General features: G+C 34.4%; 1 protein-coding gene across 1 annotated transcript in view; it reads right to left on the reverse strand.

Moving 5' to 3' along the window:
• DACH1 (dachshund family transcription factor 1) overlaps positions 1-14,503 on the reverse strand; it is a 397,126-nt gene that overhangs the window by 35,888 nt on the left and 346,735 nt on the right. Inside the window, exon 7 of the mRNA XM_010973575.3 lies at positions 8,024-8,175. Coding sequence (XP_010971877.2) covers positions 8,024-8,175 — 152 coding nt within the window. The remainder of the gene's footprint in view (positions 1-8,023; positions 8,176-14,503) is intronic.

Below are 14,503 nucleotides of genomic sequence, written 5' to 3' on the forward strand. Positions count from 1 at the left end.
TTATTTATACAACAGATTTTAAAATTATATATATATACATATGTGTAAATATATATTATTTGACTTACTGTATGCACTTTAAAAAATTTAGTAGTATCCTGAGGCTTTTGAAAATGAGATTATGAGAATATGTAAAATATATACAAAGCACTTTGCATGTATTCTCCACTAAGATGCTTTAGAAAATTATTAGGAAAATTATTAGTAAAAATCAGAGCTAAAACTTCTATCCTTATCAACTCAACAATACAAAAATGCTGTTTTGAAGAAGATATTTTTGCCTTGGTCTGTGAACATCAGAGGCTGAAGTTTTCAAGTGAAATTAGAAATGAAACGAAGTCTGTGCCATTTGCAGCTATTTTCCAGCCTGTGACCCCTTTGCAGGAGACAGCATAAGCAGATTGATTCAGGAATTTCAACTCCAGCTCGACTTGCTAGTGCAATAGGAATGTCCCTTTCCTTTACTTCCCCCGGGGTAGCATGATGACATGCCCTCTGTATTCTCTTTTCAAGCACATATGAATTATTTCATATTCATTATACCTGACCCTGAATTTTCTGGATTAATTCTTGTGATAAGAAACAGCTGGAGGGTTTCTACCTGGCAGGTCATCCCTACCCACTCTTTTGTTTTTAACAATAAAACATAGCTGCTAAAGAAACTGCCATCTTAACTCAATTCAGCAACATTCCTGTGTATGTTTCTTCTTCATCAGGAACAAACAATTAGTAACAAATGAAAGAGATCATTACATCAAGTGCCCTTTTAGATCACCCCAATTAAAACTTTAGTTTAGCTGTATTTTAATTCTAAGATACCAAATTCTAATTTTCTGCTCTGATTGCTCTTGTTGACTTATCTTTGAAAGATGTACTCTCTGTGCAATGTCTAGAGATTATTTAGCAAGATGCCAATGTTGGCACCACTTAATGTGTTGATTGGTTGTATTATCAGTAGCTGTTTAAAATAAATTACTATTAAATTATGATTGTCCTTGGCTGACAAAACACAATATTTTGGTGTTCTTTAAATATGAAACAATCATTATGAATAAACATGTTGAATAATGTTAAGCTGCACCTCTAATTTGTGTAATTTCGTCATAATATTTGTTGTAAAGTATGAAGTTGCTAAGAGCATTTATGTTTACTGTTTCCTTTTGTTACAGTTGCTGCTAATGTCGCTAATTGTAATACATTACCTATTCCTGCTGAATATGTCTGAAAAATACTAGCTTTTAGGATCCAGTACCCTCTAGGGACTACTTATAAGCTATATAAAATTAAGTTTCGTGTTTTAGACTTTAAATCAGTGCACATCAGCAGGAGTCCAGTGTGAACAAAAATCTGCACTAGAGCCAAACCAACGCATATGCAAAAACATGTTACTGCCTGTGACAGCTCTGCCGCAAAAAATACAGAAAACCGATTAAATTTCAATGCAGCAGGGGGCTGGGAAAAGCAATAGCGAGTCGTGTTCGCAACACCTACAAATCACTGGGACACCAGTGTAACCAGCAGTCATAATAGTACTTTCAGATTTGTGTAACTTCTGTGAATTTTCCAGGTAAATCATATGTGAAAGGTCACACTCAGTGCTGGGTCTCACGTGGACGTGCGGTATCGAGCAAAATTCTATGATGACAATGTGATTTACGGTAAAAGACACGAGGCTTAACACATGAATTTGTTTCCAAGGGGAGGTCCATTCCTACAGTGCTGAAGCTAGACAATGAGAATTCTAAAGAAATGCATTCTAGGCATCACTTTTGGCACAGTAATTATTAAGGACAATGTGGTTTAACCTCAAATGTCTTTTCTATGAGACAGGCATAATGGTTGTCATAATACACACATATTTTGTTTTCTAAAATGATCTACCATGTAAATTAAATTATTTTCATTTTTTAGATAATGAGCCTCTCTCTCTCTCTCTAAATACACATATATTAAAGACAATGTGACTCTGTGATTAATCTAGGAATATCCCAACTATTTCTATAGCCTAGGAAATACAAATCTCTGCTTGTGTAAGGGGACTTTGAGTAATACTGAAATAAAAGAGACATTTCTTAATTTGCTAGTTAGATCCTAGAGGAAAAGCTTACTTGGTCCACATTTGTATTTTGTACAAATTTATTTTGGAACCAGATGACAAGTAAGGTTCCATGAGTGTCACTGAAACTCCTGTGACCAAATTTGTGCTCAGCAATTTGTTCTTCTGATGAGAGTGAATGCACTGGCTGAAGGAGGTCTTAGGCATCAGCCATTCTAACTAAAACCTTTTAAAGATGAGAAAACCAAGGTCCAGAAAGGAGCAGTGACTTGTCCAAGATCCCAAACTAGTAAGTTGACTAAGCCTAGATCAGAACTTCCCAGCTGATTCAACCTTTTTTTCTTCTTTGTTTAGTGTTCCCCCCCACCCACCCCAGGACGAAAAAGAATTGTGTCCCTTGAAACCAGGAGCTTTCATAGACTATATATATACACATAGTTGGGCTTCAGGACCCAGACAAAGCAGCTGCCCCTCTCCCTGCCAAAGAGGAGTTGTCCCCTTAAAAGACAGAGGGGAAGCCCCAAGTCCAGGGTCTTTCCTCCCAGCAGCACTCTTCCCAAAGTCCTTAATTTTATTCTCAGCAGGATTTTAACATCCAGCCTCCTCTCAATTGGGAAGGCAACTTCCCGCAAATGGAGGCAAAGCCCTCCTCCGGGTTGTTGGCCCTGGATTCAAGACCAGGGTTGCTGGGGATGGGGGGCTACTTGTTTTATTCACCCAGCAGCCTCCACCCCCTAACCCCCATCCTGGGCACTCCTCCTCTGCTCAGCTGTCAGCTATTAATCACCCCTACTCCCTCCCTCCACATTTGTGGCTTTCTCTCTCGATAGGAAAGTGAAGAACCACCCCATTCATCCCCATATCTGTCCCTCTTATAATTTCTTCCCATCCCAGGAGGAGCTCTCAGGCCTGGGGTGGGGCCCTGGGTGGCCGCGGGGGCAATTCAACCTGTGCACTGCAAAGGATGCATATATATATAACAGTATCATCTAATGCATTTTCACAAAAGCTCTTATGACAAAAGGTACAACTATACTTGGTTTAGTGTCATATAGTTACTGTTCTCCGAAGTCTTAAGATTAACCATGAACTCTCCAACAAAAGCACTTCCAGGTACCTACACTGGATGTTGGTGTCTAGAGATCTTATAATTGATGGAATTTCCTAAGTGATATGAATGATAAAGGTTAAAAGGGTATTTTGTTACTCATAATAAGCCCCTTGCAACTATACCTGAATTTAAGTTAGTAAGGTGACTTTTGGAAAGCGCCTAAGGATGGGTGAGGTTCAGAGAGCTTCTGGACTGGTCAGCATGTGGAGGTACCCGGTGGGTGGTTATGTCCAGAAGGCATGGAAGCACTATGCCCCTTCCCACATAACATGTCCTAAGCGTCTCTTTCATCTGGAAGTTCCTGAGTTATATCCTTTTATAATAAACTGGGTACCTAGTAAGTGAAATGTTCTAAGTTCTGTGAGCTGTAACAAATGAACTGAATCTGTGAAGGGGGTGGTGGGAACCTTCAATCTGTAGCCGGTTGGTCACAAGGACAAGCTATAACTTGGACTTGCAGTTGGCAATGGAAGTGGGGGTAGAGAGCATTCTTGTGGGACTGAACTCTTAACCTGTGGGATCTGATACTATCGCCGCATAGTGCTGGAACTGAGTTAAATCGTAGGGCACCCAGCTGGTGTTGCAGAATTGCTTGGTGTGAGGAAAACTACCAGACTCTTGGTGATGAGAAATGTCAGAAGTGAAGCACTGTTGTAGTAAAGCAGAGGAGGGGAGACACACAGGAATATTTTTCCTGAATAATGACACATTAAGATTGTTCAAGAAATAGTAGTTTTTTTAAATTATTCATGTTATTGTTGTTGTTGAATAAATTAGTAAACAAGATACATAGTCTGGATTTTTAAGAAATTAATGCTATTCTCTTCATTAGAGTAAACTGTTTAAAATATTGGTTATATTTTACTGTTTTTTTTTAATGATCTCTTTCCACATGTGGTAATGGGAACAAAGGGGAGAAGATATAATGTATTATTATGATTAAAGATAAAGAGATATAATGCGAGATCAGTATATCTGATCTTAGTCTACCCGTATTTTGAAGCCAATGTACTATTTTGTTGTTTATCTTTTTGAAAATTTCCTACCAACTCTTTTGTCAAACTCTGTTGTAATTGAAATTATATATTAGTAATGCAAATGAAAAAGACTATTAATTTCTTTTAAACTGTATAGACTATAACATTACTGGCCATGATATTGAAATATAAAGACTAGAGTATGTATAATCAGAGTATTTTTGGTCAAATTATTTTTCATTGTCTTCCCTTAAAAATAGAAGTAGAGGATACTTCTTAAATACCACAGTTGGATTATGTTTAGTTATTAGACAGTAGTGAATCAATTAGGGACTGGCACTCATTGTGGTTTCAGCATCTCTTTTAAGTCTTTTTTGTTTGTTTAATACCTCTGTATAGACAAACCACAGTGAACCAAACTCCTATCATATATTCACTTATGTCATATGCCTTCAGCACTTACCTTTCTACTTTTTACTTACTTTCCTATTCTGATTTTAATATTTGTAAGCCATTTAAAGTAATTCTTGTAATATGATAAATAATGTAAATTATTTGCTCCTAATCCTCCATACAAATAAATGCCAGGTCTGATTGATAGCATGGACGCTCAGACTGAGAACAGTGGGTAAATTCTCCTTTCAGTGTGTTCAAATGGCAGCCAGTGATCAAGGTGTCACATCCAGTAAATTGATACTGAATATCTCATTTCCTCACCTAAAAATCTCAAAGGGAGTTCTCCATGGACATTGAGTAAGGCAGCCATAATGAAAGATCTCCCACATTGAAAAAAACAAATAAAATTCAATATAAAATACATTTTTAAAAACTGTAAAAGGCAAAATCTAGAATGAATCTGTGTCCTTCACTAAAGTGAGATGACTGTCCTTTATTGTAAATATCTATGCATTATTACTTTTAATTTCCAAAAACTCAAGTTTTAAGAAAAAAAAGTTTAGTTCCAGAAGGTAACCAAAATGTGGTATCCAAAGATATATAATATATATTTTATACTATATACAGCATATATATTCTTTCTACTACATGTATTTTTATACTATATATGATATATATATTCTTTATACTATATATTTTCTCTGTCCTATATTTTGTATTTGGAAATAATGTATTTTAAAATACAAGTATTACAGTATTTCTACTGGCCCTCTTTTAAAGCACAAAGAAATAACATTTATGAAAATTCAATTTCCATAATGTCATGGAAGGGACATCTGTAGTGACCACTATAAATTTTACATTTGAAAATGATCAAACTATAGACTATCATGAGTTAAAAATTAGAGCAATAACTCCTTAAACATTACTTTGAAGATTTTTTTGGTCATTAATTCTGAGAAAAAATAGACTATACATGCATTAAATTTAAATATAACCCAAAGTTTTGGGTTTAATTAAAATAGCAAATATACATAATAAAACTTTAATTTCAAACATGCAATTGTATGATTTTAAAAAGTGTAAATAGTTTCAGCTCAATTCGTTTTATTGCCATTGTGATAAAATACCTTCAAAGGAAATATGGAACTTTAAAGTTATCACACCAAAAATATGTTACCACTTGAAACAAAGTAGAAAACCCCATTATATATAATTGAAATTGCAGAGGAAATTGAGGTAGACAGAATGTAATTATTCAAATTAGAATTTGGACAGCAAACACATTTATACTGTATGCCCAATAAGCCAGGGTCATGACTGTTTAAACATTCTATACCATTCCTAGGATATTACTGTAACTCAGTATATGTGGCAATAATACAAGAGCTAGCATCCATGACCTTTAGCAAAATGATGTGAAACCATTACTGAACATAAATCCAGCATGTATGTCCATTGTTCGTGTATATGTGTAGATGCACATGTGTACATATGTATTACGTTTTTGTGTGTTTATATTACGGTGCATGGAACTCAGTAAGATTTTTAATCTTTATATCACTTTATGTACACATATATGCATTCACATATACATGTGTATATGTATTAAATCTATACATGTAAATATATAATAGCTACTTCTATATACATACATACATACATATATGTCAGACTGAAGTCAACAAGCATAATTTATTTTTAATGATGTATTCTTACTGTAGGTGTTCTAACTTTATTGGATCCAGATTCCTATGATTTGGGAACTAGAAATAAATAATTTAGTTTCCCCTGACTATCATCTCAAGATCAAATCTTTCTAAAATATGTCCTCAAGGCTGATTGGAAGGTTAGAAAGTATATTAAACCTGGAGATACCTTCAATAAAATAAATTGTCTAAAATCTGTACATTTCCTTTCTTTTTCTTTAAAGAAATCATTACAATCTGGGGTAACACAGATAACATTTCCAGTCTGAGTATTACTTGCCTGTGGATGGGGAATAAACACTCCCCAAATGACAGTATTTGACTTAGGGGTGTGGCCTTCACACACAGGGCAAGAGTCCCTGTGTAAATCCCCTCTTCAGGTGAGCAGGCTGGTTTACACTGATCAACGTTTATGCAAAAATATTCTGTCTGCTGAAGTTGAAATTACATTCCCACTTTCCTGGTTAAAGAGGCTTTAGTTAGTGAAGACACATATTACTCGATGGAGAATTTTACGTAAATACTCTGCTTCGTATGGGATTCTATACATAAGAAAATGAATTGCTCCCTTATGTCTCAGAGTTTCAATGAAGAAATGTTGAAGGATCTTCTCTGAAAGCATTTAACAAAAGAGACATTCATTAAAAACTCTCCCTCAGAAAACAAGAATATGGGCCAGATTTAGGGAAAAAAATGTTTTATGTTTATCTTAAAATATAATCATTTATTTGTCCTTGATTAAGTTTAAGTGAGACTGATGATTTATTTCAATTGCTGAGATAGAAATCCTTAAAGTTGAATACAGTTCTGGAGACTCTAATTACATTAGTATTAAAAATGCCATATTAAAAGATGAGAGGATATGTTACATTCAAGGCCTTCTTTTATGTCCTTGGAGAGGTAAATAAAATTAATTACATTTCTACTGGGAGAAAGTTTAATGTGGTAGGAAATGTGTACAGAAAAATATCACTAAGGGTCGAGTGCTAGAGTAAAACTTTAAAGAAGGAAATTTCCAGCACAATGTCTGCGAACACGTTCTTACTACTACTGGCTGCTCTAAGGATGGAGAAGTAGATAGTAAAAATCTCCATCTGGGGCCCACATGATCACTTCATGTGTGGGCAAGAAAATTATGCTTTCTTTTATCCCAAACACTCTTATTATTTTGGCTCCATGCTCTATGTTATTGTTAACTCTAAGTATTTTTGATTCATAATGTACTGTACGTAAAATATACATCCTGAGGACCACATAGGAAATCCGTGGAAACTTCTGGATGGCTTTTTGAAGTCTATTCTTTGAAGAAATCCTATTAACTGAAATAAACTTATTTATGAAAGAAGGGTTTTTTTTTATTCTTTCATATTAGACATATTTGAAATGACTAAACATATTTCCTCCTTGGAAGGCCAGCCGTTTAAAAATAACTAAATATTTATTAGAACTGAGGTATTGTCATTTAGTAAATCAGGCAAACTTAAACAGTTAGATTCCTCCCGTTCACTGGCGACGAGGAGAGCATTTAGGCAGAATAATTTCTAAAACTCCTAGGTCATTTTCATCTAGGTTTTATTAAGGTGTCACATATTTGAGTATATTTAAACCAACTGGATTAGCGTAGTAAGTTTAAAATCTTCAAGTGCTAGAAAGAGTTCAATGCCACGGTTCAGTCAATCTCAAGAGGCGGTCAAGCTGGAAGAGTATGAATTTGGGAAAAATTTACAACTGAATATTCCATGTTCTTTTCTTCTAGATGGTGAAGAAGTCCTACCTGTATGTTAGTCAGAAGGGTCTCTATGGAAGACAGTCCATCAGGAAACAGAAAAGGGGATGGGAATCCGGGAGGCAGTGGTTGTCCATGGCCAGCTAGAGAGAGCTTGTCAAGGCTGTCTCTTGCAGTTGGTGTGGAAAGCGGGGTCTCATCTGTATGTGATTGAAACAAAAATATAGAACAAGTTACGCTTGTCTGTTTTTATTAGACCTCAGTAATGGCTTCCCTAGTGGTTTCCAGAACATTTATTGCAAATTGGTTCCTGCTATCAGGAGAAAATGCTTTCTGCTGAATTTTCTTTAATGAAAAAGCTGTGGAGATACAACAAGATAACATTAATGAGTAACTTTATAAGCCTTTTAAATGCAGTCTCTAATGAGACTGAGTTTACAGTGCCATAGAATCTTTTTAAAACAAATATTATCTCATATATAGTTGTGATAATATATTCAGGCTGACTTTATGGGCACCTTCCCAATTATCTCATTTTAGTTTGTTCTGTTTGGATTGACAATAGAATATTTCTAGAGCTTCGAATAAAGAGAAATGCTTTGTATACTAGTGTTTCTTTCTCAATTAACCCTTACTATATATCAATGACTTGTTCAAATTTATTCTTAAGGAATCTACAAACAAATATGCAATTGAAACCTTTAATTCCATAACTAAAAAGAAAAAATGGAGTCAAGTATATTTTCTCAATTATAACTGAATTGTTCAATATTATTAAAACTAAAAATCTAATTCTTTTGAACTTGAACACCTCTCATCATTGAAAAAACTAGCTTTTTATACATAAAAAGGGGTCTAAAGAAGGGCAGTCACATGCAACTCCCAACACAACATTTAGAAAATCAAATATAAGACTCTATAAGATAAATTAGTTTGTTTATTGAACATTGTCTAACATTGTAAGGAGCTTAGAGCAATGTCCAAACACAGATTCATTTTACTCTTACAGTAAAATTTTCTTACTCAGTTCTTTATTATTTAAACATCTTTACAGTTTCATTTGAGAGAGACACCTGTTATGGCTTATTTTACTTTATTATATCATGGAGAAAATATCATTCATGGCAGGATTCTCAATTTTATAAATATTTTTCTATTTCACCCCAGGAAAATTAATCAGAGCAAGGTATTTGCACAGTCCTGATAGTATCTCTCAATTTTTGCAAGTGGCTAAAAGCTTCAGCACACTTGCCTTTATGCTTATAGTTTGATTCCACTGTTCTGAATCATTTCTTTATTTTTCGTTACAATACCTAAGCGCACAACATCTTTTCCAATGACCGCTCTCTGAGGCAGAAATATGATGGAAGTTGCCCTACTTCTCTGTCTCTAACTAATGTCAGAACCAGTTAAATTCATTCTCCCTCGCCTTTCCGTGTTTCCAGTTAAAGAACCAAAAGGGAAGAAAGGCTGGGGAGGGGAGTGATGGAAACAAGGCCTTCTATTAACTACACTCCTCTCCTGCTCACTTACTCACTCTGTAGTTTCTCCGCCCACTCCCTCCTCTGTTAACTTACTGACAGATGATCTGAGGCAGCAGGTACTAGAAGAAGAAACAGAGTAAGCAGCCTGATTAAGACTCATTGTGTGTGTGTTTTTTAAATCACACTTGTCACTAGGGTTAAAGAAAGATGGCAGTGCAGAGGTAGGGCTACTGCATGGCTAATGTGATCAAGGTGATCTTGGACATCATTTACCTAGCTTTCATAAATTACTCCTCCAGACCAAAACCAAGGCTGCTTGTGTTTTCTCCTAATAGCTCCAAAAAAGCACTTGTTAAACATCTATGTGCATGTGAAATTATTTAAGAATAAAGAGTAATATTTTTTGATCAGCATCTCCTTAGCTGTCACATGCTGAAAAAAATGTGGCTTAATAGATCATGGGGATAATAATTACTTGTCTCTTGAAAAAAGGCATAGAACCAGAGGACTGTCTGAGTTTGCTTTCAGCTTTAGAGTCTATGACTCCACAACTCTTAAAGGTTGTCCAAGAAAAAAGCATCAAATGTATGTATACACACACATACATATTTGATTGTAAGTTTCATCATTTCCATGACTATTTGATTTTTCAGCACGTTTATGCTTGACTACGTTTGGCTACTGTGTGAATCTATTCATTAAATCAATCATGATATAAACATTTAGGTATGTATGGACTTAATATTTACTTAATATTACCAGTATTTACTTAACTTAAACAACGAGCTATACACTGGAGAAATAATGGTGAGAAATGCAATATGCAAGTCTTAAGAGGATCATCTGGACTCGAGCGACGAATCCCAGGTGCTAAGTGGCTAATTCCTGTATTTAGTAAAGCTTTCTGTCTTCCATCATTGTTCCATTAGCTACTCCATTTTTTCCTAGTATAGGATTTAAATTGCTCCTTGTTTATGTGTAGGTATGCATTTGGGAGTGTGTGTGTGTGTGTGTGTGTTTGTGTGTATGTACATGTTCTTTTTCTACAGTTGCTTCAGTGGAATTGATCTTGGTCCTCATGGCTTCAGGTAAGTGTTAACAGGCTGTCACTTGGTGTAGAATTACTTGGTTAGATTTACTCATTTGTCATTTTATATAGTGGAGGTCCTGTGTAAAGCCACTTTAACTCAATCAAATGTAGGGCACAATGATAACTAAAGAAATGAAAAAAAAAGAAGAGTGATTCTTAAGACATGCATTTTTGAAAGGAAGACAAACAAACTAATCTAAGATCAAACAAACAAAATGAAAACATTCCTTCGGGCCTCAAGACCCTACTACTCGAGAGAAAGTTGTCATCTTGCGGAAGTTAACATCATAGAAAGTTGCAGTTAGTCTTCCTACAAAGACAGTGAAATTGGGAACATAGTTATTCCTTTTGAAATAAAAGTGACCTTTGATATCCTAAATGTTTTAAGAAGATTAAAGCAAAAGTGAGAGGCCAGACAACACGGAAGAGAGTTTTGACATCACATAATCTCCACTGACTTCAAACAGTGAATGATGATGAAGCAGAAATTCACAAAGCACCTATTTCAATTTGATACATCTGTACATTTTTAAGAATGTTATCTTTAAAGAAAGTTAGCTTGTTGGATGCAATGCGTTTTGAATTACAATGGCATTTAATAATGTAATCTCTTTTTTTTGTTCTTTAATATTATGCTTTTAAATAATTTTAAACTTATGGAAAAGTTGGAAGAACTGGACAAAGAATCTCTATATACTTCTAAGGTAGTGGATTCAATGGCAGCCTCCCAAAATATATGTCCATGCCAAATCCCTGGATCCTAGTAATTCTAGCTTATTTGGAAAAAAGGTTTTTACAGATATGATTAAGTTAAGAATCTTGAGATGAGGATATCATCCTGATGTACAATGGGCTCTATATCCAATAACAAGTGTCCTTACAAGAGAAAAGCAGAGGGAGATTTGAGGCAGAAGAAGAGATCTACAGAGAAGAGGAGGAGGCAAAGTAGAGACAGAGATAGAGATTGGAATGTGGGGGCCAGAGTCAAGGAATGCTGACAGCCACCAGAAACTGGAAGAGGTCAAGAAGGGATTCTCCTTTTTAGGAGGGAGCACACTCATGCTGACACCTTGTTTCTAGACTCTTGGCCTCTAGAACTTTGAGAAAATAAATTTCTACCATTTTAAGCTACCAATTTGTTAAACCAGCCCTGGGAAACTAATCTAGCTCCTTCCTCAAATTCAACATTTGTTTATACTTTGCCATATTTGGTTTTTAATTATTGGTCTCTCTCCCTTGCTTGCTCTGTGCATGTGTACATATATTCAAACCATTTTCCCTCTTTAATCTTTAAGATTTCACTGCATATATCATAAGTACAAGGACATACTTTTTCATAACCACAGGACAAAATCAGCAGGAATAATATACACAGAATACCATTGTTCAACCAAGAATCCATATTCCAATTTCATTATCTATGAGATGTTTTACTATAAAGAGTTAAATAATAAATAAACATTTTCATTTACTTGACAAGTACTTGGGAAGCAGTTTCTTGGACATGTGGTAGGTACCCAGTAGCCTCTATGATGGCCTCTAATAATTCCTCCCTCCTATACACCTGTAGAGAACCTTCCCCTTACTCTGAGTTAGATCTAACAAATAGTATAAAACAGATGTGATGGGATGTCACATCTAAGATTCAGTTGTAAAAATCTGTAGTTTTCATTTATCACTCTCCTTTTCCTTACATTTCTTGCTCAGGGGGTGGGGGGCCAGCTGTAATGTAATGAGAGCCCTGTGCGGGAACATGGGACAAGAGACTGAGGATTGCCATAAGCCATGTTAGTTGGCTTGAAAGTAGATTCCCATTGCCCAGCTGACCCTTCAGATAAGGATGCAGCTCCAGCTGACAACATAACTGCAAATGGATGAGATCTTAAACAAGAGCTAAGTTATACTCAGATCCTGTGAGATTTTAAATATTTGGTGGTTTAAGCCACCAAGTTTTGGTGCAATTTGTTACACAGCTATAGATAACTAAAACAGTGCATACTACTTTTGAAAACCTTAGGATATATAATGAAAATAATTTAGTGTCCAGTTAGTATCAGCTACTCTGGACATGTAACAACTACTTCAGGCTACAATTTTCTCAACTGAAAAAAAAAAAAAAACTAGCAGGTTGAATGAGGCAAACTCTAGTATTACTCAAATCTAAAATTGCAGATCCTGTATTATTTCTTATAAAAATTCATAAAAATTAGTTAAGTGGAGGTTTCACCTATATTGATTGGAGAGTGATAATTCATGAGTTTGGAATCAGAATTTTAATATCTTCTAATTACAAATTCTGAAGAATTATGACTATCCAGTTAACATCTGAAAAAGAATGAGTCATGCAAACACAAAATTTCAGAGAAAGCTATTGGTTATACTTATGCTTACAAACTCCATTTTATAAGCAGTCTTAAATTATCTTGCTTCATTTTATCAAATTAAAAATTTGATAAATTTTGATGCAATTAGAAAACTCTGTAAGTCAGGCACACACAACACCTAAGACAGCAAATTTGATACAGTGATAGGTATATCTTCCTGGAATAAAGTACGCACTTTTGAAAGCTGAGTTAACTAGGGCACAATTTTTTTAAGTACTCCACATCCATAGGGAATCAGTAGTTATGCCATGTCTCAAAAGAGTTCTTGTTGTTTGTAAAGTCCTATGAAAGAGTGGTTATTAACTTTAAAGTATTCATGTAGTTAATTTAGTTACAGGGAACCACAGTGGTTTTCTGAAAGAAACTAGAACAGCACACATTATAAACTAACAAATGATTCCATCTTTTGACGAGAAAAATGATTAACATTTTAATAATTATGTAACACAATATTGATTAACATTTTAATAATTATATAACAAATATAATGACCATTGTAACAACACATAATCAATTAACATCAGTTGAAATATAAAGACAAAGCAAAAAAGAGAAGAAATATTTTTAAAACTCCAAAATCAAGGATGTATGAAAAAATGATATTTCATTCTTCTCATCATTTTATCTCATGATTCTACTCATATTTTAAGTCACTTATCAATAAATGACTATCACTAAGATTGATGTCTCTGTGAGACAGGCTTTTTCCCTCCAATCTTATCACACATAACAATTTAGCAGGATATCCTAAGGAACAATGTTGTTTAAAAAAATAATGGGCCTCTACTTTTTAAAATGTTTTCTTTCCTGTTAATAAAATCTAACTCAGTTGTTATTTTCATAACTAATCCCTTTGGGTTTGAATTATATATTCTCTTTCAAGTGTGTGTGTATGTCTTTGTCTCTGATATCTTTTATTACACCATAAATTCCAAGTAGAAAAATGCTCGCTTTTAGAGAACCATATATTCTAAGAGAATTCACAATTATTCATATTGATATGAAGTAGGGAGCAGTATTATTGAAATGGAAAAATTGCCATAATTAATGTTTACAGGTGATCTGAAAATCTGCATGAAAAGGCTATATTCCTATACCGGTGAAGTAAAAAAAAAAAAAGTTGACAAAAATTCTGGAGAATTCAATTTTCTACTGAAAAATGAATACCTATTTATACAAATACAAATTTTCCTCACTCATTTTTATCAATTCCCATTACAGTTGTATATAAAGTTAAATTTATCGGTATTTTGTAAACTCTTCAGCCACATTATTCAACTGGAGTAGAGGCATGAATAAGCTAAAAAAAATTAGGAATTGGCATTAAAAAAGTGTTTGAAACTTATACCCAGACATAAAACACAATCATTTAAATTGACCTAAGTCCTAACCTCAGTCACAGTTCATTTTGACTCTAGGACCCTGGATTTAATTTGACAAGAAAAACTAATAATTCTGATACCAGTTTGTAATCTTAAATCAAAAAGTGGTCACAAGTTTTCATGTATCTATTCTAATTCTTATAAAATATCTAGGAATATCATGAAATAAGGCTTACTTCTTATTTTTT

The sequence above is a fragment of the Camelus bactrianus genome, chromosome 14, assembly GCF_048773025.1.
Source record: "Camelus bactrianus isolate YW-2024 breed Bactrian camel chromosome 14, ASM4877302v1, whole genome shotgun sequence".
NCBI lineage: Eukaryota > Metazoa > Chordata > Mammalia > Artiodactyla > Camelidae > Camelus > Camelus bactrianus.